The sequence below is a fragment of the Camelus bactrianus genome, chromosome 22 (assembly GCF_048773025.1).
Source record: "Camelus bactrianus isolate YW-2024 breed Bactrian camel chromosome 22, ASM4877302v1, whole genome shotgun sequence".
Taxonomy (NCBI): Eukaryota; Metazoa; Chordata; class Mammalia; order Artiodactyla; family Camelidae; genus Camelus; species Camelus bactrianus.
In genome coordinates this window covers 25342387-25356632 of record NC_133560.1, presented here as the reverse complement: position 1 = coordinate 25356632, position 14246 = coordinate 25342387, and the positions used below count along the sequence as shown (strand labels likewise).

The 14246-nt window shown below is 49.6% G+C and overlaps 1 protein-coding gene across 6 annotated transcripts in view; it reads right to left on the bottom strand.

Annotated features, from left to right (window-relative positions):
* Nucleotides 1–14246, bottom strand: part of PDE4A (phosphodiesterase 4A) — a 34407-nt gene that overhangs the window by 7917 nt on the left and 12244 nt on the right. For 3 of the 6 annotated variants that reach the window (XM_074350753.1, XM_074350750.1, XM_074350752.1), the window contains exons 2-8: nucleotides 7401–7666; nucleotides 6724–6758; nucleotides 6511–6547; nucleotides 6319–6389; nucleotides 5454–5503; nucleotides 5185–5297; nucleotides 1506–1599 (exon numbers count right to left, since the gene is read on the bottom strand). In XM_074350753.1, the coding sequence (XP_074206854.1) occupies nucleotides 1506–1599; nucleotides 5185–5297; nucleotides 5454–5503; nucleotides 6319–6389; nucleotides 6511–6547; nucleotides 6724–6758; nucleotides 7401–7652 (652 nt within the window). In that variant the 5' untranslated portion in view covers nucleotides 7653–7666. The remainder of the gene's footprint in view (nucleotides 1–1505; nucleotides 1600–5184; nucleotides 5298–5453; nucleotides 5504–6318; nucleotides 6390–6510; nucleotides 6548–6723; nucleotides 6759–7400; nucleotides 7667–14246) is intronic. The other 3 variants (XM_074350751.1, XM_045516184.2, XM_010954244.3) reach the window with 1 other exon arrangement.

Sequence of the window (14246 nt, the reverse complement as noted above, 5' to 3'; positions counted from 1 at the left end):
GTACCCCACAGAGGCTCCCTCATCTGGTCCTCAGGCTTCCCCCAAACCCCCCACCCCCCACCCTCATGCCCTGATAAGTCTCACCCAGGAGGGCAGACCTCTTCTGGGTGCCACACTGTTGGTTACTCATGGGATGGAAACCAGAAGGAAGGTAGGAATTCTGGGAGGTGGTGGGCTGAGTGGGGACCGGGGGGCCAGCCCGCAGCTGTGGGGTAGCCCTAGTCCAGTCACCAGGTTTGGCAGGGGGGTGGCGTGGGAAGTCAGGAAGCAGGTTGGGGCTGCTAGAGAGAGCCGCTGCCTGCCCTGGATAGGCAGGGAAACTTCTCCAGCAGGGAAGACCCCCCCATGGTGACTGAGAGTGCTGGTAGGGGTGGACAGCGCTGGGAGGTGGGAGGGAAGGGTGCTCTCTGGCTCCATGGACCCCCACCCCCACCCCCACCCCCTGGACACCAGCCTGCCTGGGGGCCAGCCCCAGGAGCCCTTTTCCTGAGCTCTTACGGGCTTCCAGAGCCCAGCCAGGGCCACCCATTGTGACCTGGGGACCACCAGTCAAAGACAGGGCCTAACAGGGGTCATTTGCATGCTGTGCTCTTATTGGCTGGATCTCAGAACTCCAGAACACCACACGCCCGTGGGCGGGAGCATTTGAAACTCTGAAACCTTTCCAGCTTGGTGGGAGGGTATCCTGAATTTGTGGACCCACCTTTGGTGATAAATTATCCTGAGTTTGTGGGGGATATCCTCAGCTAGGACTCTTGGGTTCAGAGGTTAAAATGAGTTGGAGGTCTCCAGGAGCTTGAGAGTTCTAATGAATTCGTCTTCAGGGTTCTACTAAGTTAGGAAATTCTCCTAAGTTTGGGGAATCACATAGGTTCTTAAGCTTGAGGATCCTATTGAGTTTGGGTATCTAAAGTTTAGGGGGGTCTACTGAATTTGGGGGATCACATTAAGTTTGGCGATTCTATTGAATTTGGGAGACTTTTCAGCTCAAGGTTTTTTAAAGGCTTGGGGGTCTTTTATGGGCTCCTAAGGGCAGGGGTTTCCTTAAGTTTGAGGACTCTACTGCATTTGGGCAGCTCTCTTGAGTTTGGGAGATCTTCTGAGTTTGGGGGAGCAAATCCAAATTTGGAGATTCTATTCAATTTGAGGAGGCTTTTCAACCTGGAGGCATTTTAAAGTTACAGATTTCCATTTGAGTTTGGAGGTTTCCTGAGGTCTTGAGTTTCAGAGTTCCGATGGGATTCCACTGAGTTTGGAGCCTGGAGTTGGAGCTTTTCAGCTTGGAGAGATTTTTAAATGTGGGGGTTCTATAGAAGTTGAGGTCCCACTGAATTTGGGGCACTAGGCATGTGGGAACTCTTGAGCACGGTGACTTTGACCTTTGGGGAGTTGAGAGTCAGGGTCCCTCCAGCGAATGTGAGCAACAGGACCCAGTATTTGGGGTGGACCCCTGCAGTCCAGGTATGCACCCCTCAACACAGACAGAAGTGCTGCCCTTCACTCACCCAGGAATGTGGTGGAGATGTACTCAGAGACCTGGTTTCCTGACCTGCTCATCTCTGACAGGTGTGTGAGTTCACGGTTTAGCATCCTCTTGAACTAAAGTGAAGGAGGCAAGAAGGAAGGAACAATGGGGTCATGGCAGGGGTGTGGGTGGGAAGTCAGTCCCTTCCAAGAAACTTCTGAAGACCCCGTGAATCTCTCCTCCTTCTCTTCTCAGCCAACAGAGCCCTCAGAAGGCTGCTAGAGGGGAGGGGTCAGCTCTTCCTCTCCTCCAGGCTCTGGGTGGGGGTCCCCAGGCTTAGGGAGTCAGGAACTCAGCATATCCTTCCCTGTCTGAGGAAGAGGGGCTCCTCTCACCATATTCCCCACTTCTCCACCCAAGGAGGAGCCAGAGGGGCACCTGTGGAAGGGAGGGGCTCCTGTCTAACAGGGAGCCAATGGGGAGTCAGGAGAATCCTGTCACCATGGTGATGGGAGTCTCCTTAGCAACTGTCCCTCCAACGAGCTGCTGAGCTGGGGAAAGGGGGGCAGGTCGCAGGCCCCTTAACCCCTGCCTTCCCAGAGCTACCCCTGGCCCAGGTCTTCCCAGACAGGGACTCCACTCCCTGGGGTCCTGACACCCAGCCCCCAGAGTGATTTGGAAGGAGGGAATGCAGTCTGGAAGTTCTGGGTGGAGAGGTCTGTCTGGAGCAGGAAGAATAGTGAGCTGAGGAAACCCTAGTTCAGTCACCCAGGGGAGGGGGGTTCCCATCATAGCCCCTACTCCGCCAACCTCAGAGGGGTGGAAAGATGCACAGATGAACGGAGTATACCCAGAACCAGGCTTAGGGGCTCCTCCCGGTCCCCCTATATCACTTCACACAAGCGTCTGCTGTGACATTGTACATGAGGAGAAAGGGCATCAGCTCCCCGCCCCCAAGCTCCACCAAAGCACCCCCAAGGCAGGAGCAGACCCTGCCCAGAGAGGCAGGAGGGATGCTCAGCAGGAAGGGTGAGCCCAAGTGCCTGGGGACCAGCACTCACTCCTCCTAGTGCTGCCAGAGGCCCTGGGGACACATAAAGAGACACACATACACACACAAGATGGACCCACAAAGTCACACAATTGCACAGAGTCACAGACTCCCATGTAACACAGTTCTACACAGCCCGAGACACACAAATCAGGGAGCATACACAATAAGACAGTGACACTCGGGGTCACATGCCCCAGAAAAATCACACAGCTCTGGGCTCATAAACATGGCCCAAAACAACACCACAATCAGAGCCACATGATCTCAGCCAGAGCCACCAGGGCCACGCCACGACCCAGGCAAACAAGTATATGGTCAAGGCAGCCCCACACCACGGCAGACACACACACATGTCCACTGACAATCACACTCGGGGAGAGACTCACACCCCCAGCCACCCGCCATCCACGCCCAGTCCTGGGCCACACACATAGACACAATCACAAGGCTTCATCTCCAGGCCACACACGTGCACAGCTACACACACAAGCTCAGACTGGGGGCTGGAGAGTCTGGGGTGGGAGGGCCAGGGCCAGGTCTCCTGCCCATCCTCCACCCTGAGTTCCCCTACCTGGTCCCACCAGCCCACCAGCCACGGCTTGGAGCAGGTCTCGCAGAAGAAATCCACCAAGGGCATCTTGGAGTCTTAGCCCCGCTCAGGGCTGCCGCACACAGAAGCTGGGCTTGGGGAGTCTGCAGGTTAGCAGCTACCGTGGGGGCGGGTGCTGGGCAGTGGAAAGGGGAGCTGCGGAGGGGCCTGGGCCAGCCCAGCAGGGCTGGGGGCTCCCTTCCCCTCCGCGCTCCCAGCAGCAGCCCTGGTTACATGATCTGCCAGCCCCTGGCCCTGATGGGCCTCCCCACAGCAGCGGTGGTGGCTGGAGGCGGCCGGGGACCCCTGCCCATGGAGGGGGCAGGGCGAGGGTCCCGGGAGGAGGCTTCCGAGGTTCTGGGCTCTGTGTGTTCGCCTGTGTGCGTGCGTGTGCGCGCTCACTGCAGCACTGGCAGGCTGCATGCGATGTCAGGTGGTGCCGGGGGTTGGGGGGGGGCGTTAAAGGGGCATTGGAGCCCACGGGCCTCAGGCAGGACCCAGGTGGGGTTGCCGGGGATGGGCAGGGAGGCACACACACACACCCCCTGGAGAGGATGTTCCCTCTCCATAGACACACCCAGAAACAAAGACACACACCCACATGGTCCACACACACTCAGACACACCTTCCACACCAATATAGCCAGACACTTGACACATTCACAGCCTTGAACACACACAGACACCAAAATGCTTTCAGTCCTACACTGATCACACACACACAGAGTTACAACTCTGATGGCAACATGTTTATAGGTATACAGTTGAGAACACACAGATACAAATGCCTTCTGACACACCCCTTCCAAGAACACAGACTCATAACCCAGATATGGAGACACACACTAAGGGCAAATACTCATACTGGACACACAGACACACTCAACATATTCACAGACACACTTGCAAACAAACACAAATACCCATGTGGCCTTAGACACAAATGTGCCCTGACAAATCCATAAGGGAGGAGGGAGGGTCTAGCTCAGCATGCATGAGGTCCTGGGTTCAATCCCCAGTACCTCCATTAAAATAAGTAAGTGAATAAACCTAATTACCTCCCCCTGAAAACAAAAACAGACAATCAATCAATCAATCAATCAATCAAATATTTAAACAAAATCCATAAGGGAATATGCACAAACCCACAGACACACACACACACACACATCATCCCAGAAATACACCTGCAGACCTACATTCAGAGAAACAGTCACATTCTCAGATGCTCAACACACCCTGAGGGACACAATCGCCCTCGGACTCGAATGTTCCCAGACTCCCAGACAAACCTCCACCCACAGGCGTATGCACCCCCCACAACACACAGACACTCCCACCTGCACATTCATTTCCTGATAGGCATCCTCCCACAAAAGCTGCCGTAACGCTGCACAACTCCAGGAAGACTTGTTCACATTGTCTGCTTTCTGAACGGTACCCCCTGGAGTTGTGCAGTGCACAGCCTGCACAGCTGTACTTAGAAGCTTTGCACCCTCCCCTGAAGCCCTGCAAGCACACACACACACTCACAAACACATGGAGATACACACCCAGATTCACACCTAGACCAATTCACACCTCTAGACATACACAGCCCTCCAGCACAGCCCCATACACTTACAGCCCCGCATAATCGCCTGTGCACACCCATATACTCTCCACAGATACACATGTACATGCCGCTCCTAACGGCTCTTCCCAGAACCCGACCTGTGCTGCAAATGTGTAGCCAACAAATCAACAGTCACACAAACCCATAGCCACAGATACACACTTACAGACCATACAAACATACAACCGTGCCCTCCAAGAGAGATGGTCGCCTGCGAAAAAATGTACAACCAGACAGACACACACACACACACAAACACACAAACTAGGCTCCTCCAGCCCTGGGAGAAGTCATAATCTATAGGAGCTACAAGTCCTCAAACTGCCACCCAGGGAATGGCCCCATCGCATATGCTCTATGCCCAGGTTGACTCTGCCCACCAGCCACGCCCCACAGTCAACCCTGCCCCCAGAACCCCTCCGCCCCCAAGCCGTTGGCCCCACCCCGCAGGCCTTGCACACCTTGTGGGACGCCATCTCACTGACGGAGCGGTAAGTCTGCATGGTCTCCAGCTGCTCCAAACACCAGTCCAGTTCCTCCAACGTCTCTTTGGCCAACTGCTGACACGTCTCCTCTGGAAAAGGGGCAGCGGGACAGTGACTGGGAGGGTTCACTGCAGACCCCCAGAGGCGATGGGGGCCCGCCAGGGGAGTAGGGTGCTTGGAAAGGGGATGGGACCCCCACTGGGGCAGCAAGAGGGCCCTTTTCCAACCCCCCTGGGCTTGGTTACCTGACAGTGTGGCCTTGCAGACGGGGGTTGGGCCGCCCAGCGGGGACCGCCTGTAAAGAAAGGGGCTCCAACATCAGCCTGAGTCCCCCCATCTCCATCCCTACCTTCTTCTCTCCATGGAAAGTGCTGGTTTTCCTTTTTTGGAGCACTCACTGTGACCCAGGCATGTTGCCATGTATGCTGCCCATAGCCTCTCACAGAGCCCCACAGCCCATTTTACGGATGAGGAAACTGAGGCCCAAGGACTTCAAGGCTTCCTCAAGACTATGCGGCTGGTCAGCGGTAGGGTCAGGTCCTATGTCTCCAAATTCTCTGCTTCCCCGACCATCCCTCCTCCCAGCTACTTGAACCCGAGGATGGCTCAGCCCCCCACTCCCAGAGCGACCAGCAGTGCTCAGCTGCACCCCTGCCTGCAAATAATAACTACTTCTATTTAGTGACCACTTACACGTTCTGTGCAGTGTTCTAGCACTTTCTATAGCTCATCTTTTGAACTCCTTACAGCAGCTATCCCATGGAGAAACTATTAAATTCCCACATTACGGAAGGGGAATAGAGGCACCACAGGAAGCTATTTGTCCCAGCAAGTTGGCATCAGGGCCAAGAGTGGCCCAGAGGCTGGGGTGCCTGGCTACCCATGGCCTGACCACTACGTGTCCAGACCCCTCTATCTGTATGTATAAAAGTTTTCACGTTACAGGTATTTGAATCGCAAGGGTTTACTGGCTCAGAGCGAGCTGTCACTTGAACAGAGACTCAGAGAGGTCAAGTGGCTGCCTGCCTGAGGTCACCTGGCAGCGCAGAGTTGGGCCCAGGTGTGCTGAGCCTCATGATCACAGACACTGGGGGCCCAGCCTCCACTCACTTGTTGGTGGGAATGGGCACATTGGTCAGGAGTGAGAAGTTGCTGCGAACGCTCCGGAGACTCGCCAGCACCTGGGTCGGAGAGCAGCAGTGAGGAGAGGGGTCCACGCAGAGGGACAGCTGGGGCTGGGCCCCTGTCCCCAAGCGTGGGGGAGGGTTGGAGACCCATCTCTCCTTAGGGTTGGGGTCTTACCTGGGCGAACGGCGTCACAATGAGGTCCTCTGCATGCCTGCAAGGACAGGGGCAGGTCAAGGGTCCTCACAGTGGGACCCCCGAGGGTCTGGGGTGGAGAGGGGCTAGGGTGTCAGATAAACAAGTTTCTAGGGTGGTCACTCTGTAAAGGCTGGGCCCCGGGCGGCTGATGGGCAGGAAGGGGGCTCTGTGGGGAGGGGAGAGGGCACTTACACCTCACAAGGGTGGCCACGCTGCAGGGGCCGGTCCTGAAGGAAATGGTGGTTAGGGAGAGGAGCTCAGGGGGGTGGGTGGGGTGGGGAGGATGGGTACAGAGACAAAAGGAGGGCAGTGAACACACTACAGGGCTCGGTTGGTGGGGGCAGTGGGTAGGGAAGGGGGAGGAGGGCTGGAAGGAGCTGGGGTAAGGTGAGATGGATACTTCCAGGGCTCACAGCTAAGGCTGGGCTGGAGGAGTCAGTAAGAGGGAAGGGGGCACAACAGGTCTTGGGGGTGCTCATACCTCAACAGGTGGTCATGCTAAGAGGGGGACTGGCTTAGGGAAGCCTGGAGGGGGGAAGTGGGAGGGGGCTCAGCCATGGTGGACACTCTGGGGGTGAAACAGTGGCAGGGAGGGGCTCAAGTTGGGTTCCCTCTTTGCTGGAGGGACAGGCTGAGGTGAGGCCAGGCCCCCAACACCACTGGGTAGGAGTGGGCTTGGGCAGGTTGGGTAAGGGCTGGGCCTGAGGGAGAGGCTCAGTGCAGCCAAGTAGGGGCAGAGATAGGGTGGGCGCTTGTACCTCACTGGGTGGACCTTCTATAAAGGGACCAAGTCCTTGACTGGGAATTAGGGTCTGTTTACTTTTCACTGGGGAGGGCAGGTGGCGGGGGAACTCAGGCAGTGCACCCACTCCTTGCTGGGAAGGGCAGCTTGTGCTGGGGCCAGGCCTGGAAGAGCTGGCAGGTAGGGACAGGGGGTGCTCACGCCTCGCTGGTGACCGACGAGTTCCGGGACATGGTCTTGGGTGACATGTCATAGTCGCTGTCTGAGCGGTAGAGGAAGGACTCTCGGCGCTGGCTGGTGGCCACCCCGGCATGCAGCACGAGGCCCGGGCTCGCCTGCGAGTCCAGGGGGCTGCGGCCTGGCGATGGCGTCGGCCCATTCTCCGCCTCGAAGCTGAAAGGGGCGGGTGGAAGAGGGGTCAGGGGGGCTGAGATAACGCTGGGGGGCAGGTCGAGAGGAATAAGGGGACCAAGGAAATTCCTAGCAGAGATAGAGAACATTAAAGACTGACAGCCCCAAAGAGACAGCAGACAGGGAGTTTACAGAGATCAGTTACTGAGCACCTCTGTGTACCAGGCCCTGCTGCAGAAGCTGCGGACACGGCAGTGACGAATCTGCCCCTCACAGAGATGACATGGGGAGGACTGGACATAAACAGGTTAACCTAGCAGCAATGCATACCCCAAAAATTGTGGGGTCTTCCTTGGCTCTACCCTTTCCTTTGAACCTCAAGTCAACCTCGTTACCCAAATTGATTCAGAATCTGCCCACTTCTCACCACTTCCTTGGCCAGTGCCCCCTCATCACTTGCCTGGGCCAATGTATTTGCCCCTGTTCTGGTCCCCAGCTCCAGTCTTTGCCCCTCAGTCTGCTCCCCAACAGTGGCCAGAGGAAGCCTGTGAACACCTGAGTCAGGTCACATCCCTTCTCTGCTCAGAACCTTCTATGACTCCTAGCTCACTCAGAGCAAAAGCCAAAGTCCTCACTGTGGCCCACAAGGTCCTGCCCCATGACCTCCCACTCTACACTTTACTCACTCTGCTCCAACCATAATGGCCACCTTGCTGTTCCCTAAACAGTCCAGACACATTCCTGCCTCAGGGCCTTTGCACGGGCTATTTCCCTTGCCCAGATCTCCAGTGGCTCCTCTTTCATCTCCTTCAGGACTCCTCTCAAATGTTGCCTCCTCAGGAAGGCCTCCCCTGACCAACTCATCTAAAATTTCAATCTCTGACCTAGTATTTCTCATTTCCCTTCCTTAAAATAAATACTACTTACCTGACACATTCTATATTTTACTTCTTCACTATTTATCTTCCTTTCTAGAAGTAAGCTCTGCAGAGTACAGATTTTTGTCTGCTGTGTTCACTGCTGTATCCTTTGGGCCAAGAATATGGCCTGGCATGCAGTGGATGCCCAATAAATGTTTATGGCATGAATCAATGTATGAATGAATAAATGAATCAATCAATATATGGTCTGGATTGTGCCATGCAGAGAATTAAAACTAGGTGGGTGAGAGCAAGTTATTGGAGAGGTGATTGTAGCTGCTGTAGTTAGGGCAGGCCTCTCTGAGGAGGTGACATCTGAGCAGGGCCTGAAAGAGAAGGAGCAGGCCACAGATCAGGAGGAGTGAGAAAGCACTCCAGGGTGAGAGAACAGCAAGTGCAAAGGCCCTGTGGCAGGATTTGGTTTTTGTTTGAGGACCAGCAAGGAAACTGGTGGGGCTGGAGAGGACATACAGATGACAGAGACACAGCCACACAGTGGATACAGCAGGACCCTAGGCTGTTGGCACTGGCAAGACAGACTCTCAGGATTGAGGCAGGGAGAAGCTGGCTGCGCCACTTTCCAGTTGTGTGGCTTGGGGGAAAGACCGAATTTCAGTTTCCTCATCTACAAAATGGGGATAATCACCACCTGCCTCAGGTCATCCAGGTGACCAGCGTCCACACAGATAAAATAAAATGCTCAGAATGGTGCCTAAAAACATTGAAGAAGTAAACAGTGAAGGAGTAAAATATAGAATGTGTCAGGTAAGTTGTATTTATTTTAACGAAGCTCAAAAAACATTGGCAATTGTAAGTCTATCAGCCTCATATACGCCACTTGGGGAGTGAACTCAGCAGGGCAATTGATATGGAGAATTGAGGATGAGAGTGGAGAGCTGTGTGCCTGCCACCTGCTGTGTGGCCTAGGGAGAGCCACCGCCTTCTCTGGTCTGTTACTCTGTTAAAGTAAGGGGGTTAGACTGGCCAGCAGACTTCAGGCTATGCTCTGATGGGTGCAAGGGACTAGGGGAAGAAGCAGAATCCTGCCCCCCTTTCTGGTCCTACATACTGAATGTCAGCATAAGATTTTATTTGAACGTTCCCTCTGCTGAGAAATAAGTTTGAACTCTCCTAGACCAGGATAGAGATACCAGCTTCCATATATTGAGCCTTATTTCTGGGCCAGTCCTGGGGTTGGGGAATGGGGAAGGATTTCATTGACTCCATCTTACAGATGAAGAAACTAAGGTTCAGAGAGGAGAATGATTAGCTCTGGGTCACACAGCCAGGTCATGGTGGGGTCAGAATTTGAATCCAAGTCCTGTGATTCCTCAGACCAAAACATTAACTGCTGCCCTCTGCTGATCTGACCACTCTCAGAGCACATTTCTCCCATTAGAGCAAATGTTCCCAGGGGCTGGGGACCCTGAGCAACCAGATACTCCAATTTTAGGAAGGAAACCAGATATCTTAAGTAGTCAAAAATTCAAACTTCTTCTAAAAACAAACTTAAAAAAAAATTTAAAAACACTGAAAAACTTTGCTCTGCACAAGACACTGTCAAGAGAATAAGGGCCCCCCTCCCCAAAAATAGAAAGAAAAAGAAAAAGAAAACAACAACAACAAAAATAAATAGAATAAAAAGCCAAGCTACAGACTGGGAGAAAATATATTACAAAGAACTTGCATCCAGAATATATAATGAATGCTGAAAGCTCAACAATAAAAAGGCAAACAACTCAATTAAAAAATGAGTGAAAAGTATGAACAGTTCACCAAACAAGATATATAGATGGCAAATAAGCACAGGAAACATCAACCTTAGGGAAATGCAAATTAAAATCATGAACTATCACTTCATACCTACTAGGATGCTTCACAAACAAACAAAAATTGACAATAAAACCAAATGGGGACAGATTCCGAGCTACTGGAACTCCCATTCATTGCTGATGGGAATGCCAAATGGTACAGTCACTCTCGAAGACAGTTGTTCCGTTTCTTATGAAATTAAATGTACACTTATTGGACGATCCAACAAATCCACTCCTATGTATTTATCCAAGAAAAATGAAAATATATGTCCACTCCAAAAGCTGCCTACTAACGTTTAAAACAGTTCTGTTCATATTTACCAAAAATTAGAAACAACCAAACCAAATGTGCATCAACTGGAGAATGGATAAATAAATAAATTGTAGCAGATCCCTGCCATGGAATACTATTAAGCAATTAAAAAAAAAACCCAAACGAACTACAGATCTTCCTTGACTTATGACAGGGCTATGTCCTGAAAAATACATCGCAAATTGAAACTATCAACAGCAAAATGCATTTAATACACCTAACCTACTGACCATCATAGCTTAGTCTCACCTACCTTAAACGTGCTCAGAACACTTACATTAGCCTACAGCTGGGCAAGTCACCTCACACAAAGCCTTTTTATAATCAACTGCTGAATATGTCATGTAATTTATTGGATACTGTACTGAAACGGAAAAACAGAATGGTTGTCTGGGTCCAGAATGGTTGTAAGTGTCTATCAATTGTTTACCATCCTGATTGCTGGCTGACTGGGAGCTGCAGTTCACTGCCGCTGCCCAGCATCTCGAGAGAGAATCAGACCACATGCTACTAACCTGGGAAAATATCAAAACTGGAAGCATGATTTCTACTGAATGGGTATCGCTTTCACATCACTGTAAAGTTGAAAAATCCTAAGTCGAACTATCGTAAGTCGGGGACCACAAGTGCTGTGTAATGATAAACATACGTATTTGGTCTCAGCTCTGGTCTCCTAGCACACAGTTCCTAAAACCCTGGGAATCTTCTCCACAGTAAAAAGTATCTTTTTTGTATGATAATGAAGTGACTGCCCTCTAGGATCTCCTGGACAGCCGCTGGATGGGGGCTGGATGCCAGGGGAGCCAACCACTTGATTAGAGGGGTTGGAATTTTCAGGGACAGGGACTGGAGGTTGACTTAATCACCAATGGAATGGCCAATGATTTAGTCATTTGAGGCTGCATAATGAAACCTCCATCAAAATTCCTGAATGACAGGGTTTGGAGAACTTCCAGGTTGCTGGACACATCTAGGTGCTGGGAGGGTGGTGCACCTGGGGAAGCGCCATGTCCCTCTCCTTAGATTTTTTCTACCTATCGCTTCCATCTGGCTGTTCCTGAGTTTTATCTTTTAAAACAAACCGAGGGGAGGGTATAGCTCAAGTGGTAGAGTGCAAGGTTAGCATGCATGAGGTCCTGGGTTCAATTCCCTGTATCTTCTCTAAAAATAAATAAACAAACAAACCTAATTAACCCTCCCTCCCCCCCAAAAAAACCCCCTAAAAATAAATAAAATAAACCAGCAATCTAGTAAGTAGAAACTGGTTTCCTAAGTCCTGTGAACCATTCTAGCAAATTATTGGACTCAAGGAGGAGGGGGTCTTGGGTACTTCTGATTTATAGCTGGTTACTTAGAAGCACAGGTGACAACCTGAACTTGATATTGACACCTAAAGTGGGAGGAGTCTTGTGGGACTGAGCCCTTAACCTATGGGATCTGCGCTAACTCTGGTTAGTGTCAGAATTAAATTGTAGTTCACCCAACTGATCTTTGTAGAGAATTGGAGAATTGGTTGGTGTGGGGAAAAAAATGCATATTTGGTGTCAGAAGTTTTCTGCAAGAGTAGAAAGAAATGGTCTCCTTTTTAACTACTGATATACAAAACAATTTGGATGAGTCTCAAATAAATTTTGCTAAGAGAAAGAAACCAGTGGTGGGGATTACATGTGTCAAAACTCAGAACTGACTAATAAATGAATTTAGCAAAGTTACAAGATATAAAATCAACACACAAAAAATCAGTTGCTTTTCCATACTCTAATAATGAACAATCCAACAAGGCTATTATGCAAACAATGTCATTTATAATAGCATCAAAATGAATGATACTTAGGAATATATTTAACCAAGGAGGCAAAAGCTTTGTACACTGAAAACCACAAAATTTTGCTGAAAGCAATTAGAGACACAAATAAAAGGAAAGACATCCCATATTCATAGATTGAAAGATTTAATAATGTCAAGATGTCCATACTACCCAAAGTGATCTACAGATTCAAAGTAATTTCTATCAAAATCCCAATGATGTTCTTTGTAGAAAAAAATAGTCCATTCTAGAATTCATATGGAATGTCAAGGAACTTGAAGAACCAAACTAATCTCAAAAAAGAAGAACAAAGTTGGGGGACCCACAATTCCTGACTTCAAAAGTTATTACAAAGCTACAGTAATCAAAACAGTATGGTACTATATAAAGACAGATGTATAGACCATTGGGTTAGAATAGAGAGTCCAGAAATAAACCCTCATTACATATGGGGTCAAATGATTTTCAGCATGGGAGCCAAGACCATTCAATAGAACTGGTGACCCATGTACAAAAGAATGAAGTTGGATCTCTACCTTATTCATATACAAAAATTAACCCAAAATGGATCAAAGACCTAAAAATAAAGAGGTAAAACCATAAAACTCTTAGAAGCTTCATGACATTGGATTTGGCGATGATTTCTTGGATATGATACCAAAAGCACAGGCAGCAGAAGAAAAATAAGTTAGACTTCACCCAAGTTTAGAACCTTTGTGTAGCAAAGGACATTGTTCAGAGAGTGAAAAGGCAATTCACAGAATGGGAGAACGGTTTTGCAAATCACATTTTTCGTAAGGGATTAGTATCTAGAATCTATAAAGAACTCCTAAAACTTAACAACAACAAAACAACCCAATTAAAAAGTGGGAAAAGCACTTAAACATTTCTCCAAAGAAGATATGCAGATGGACAATAAACACATAAGAAGATGCTCAACACCATGAGTCATGAGGAAAATGCAAATCAAAACCCCAATGAGACACCACTACATACCTATTAGGATGGCTATTATTAAAAAAAACAAAAAAGGGAAATAACAAGTGTTGGCAAGCATGTGGAGAAACTGGAATATCTGTGCATTGCTGGTGGGAATATAAAGCCACTGTAGAAAACACTTTGGCAGCCCCCCAAAAACTTAAGTACAGAATTACCATGTAATCCAGCAATCCTACTCCTAGGTACATACACCCCCAAAGAATTTAAAGTTAGGACACAAACAGATACTTGTACATCAGTTTCCAGAGAAGCATTATTCACAATAGCCAAAAGGTAGAAATAACTCAAATGACCACCAGTGTGCCCATAAAGAGAATGTGGTGTATGTGTACAATGGAATATTACTCAGTCTTAAAAAAAGAAGTAAATTCTGACACAGGCTATGAAGTGAATGAACCCTGAAAACATGCTAAATGAAATAAGCCAGACACAAAAAGGCAAATATTGTACAATTCCACTCACATGAGGTCCCTAGATGAGTCAAATTCATAGAGAAAGCAGAATGGCGGGTGCCAGGGGCTGGGGGGAGGGAGAATGGGGAGTCAGTGTTTAAAGGGACAGAGTTTCAGTATGGGAAAACGAAAACATAATGGAGATGGATGGTGGGGATGGTTGCACCCACAAATTGAAGGTACTTAATGACACTGAATTTTACATTCAAGTTAAAATGGTAAATTTTATGTTGCATATATTTCATCATAATAAAAAAATCTCATGCAATGTATACCAAAAAGGGTGCAATTTACTATATGTTAATTTTTTTAAGTTT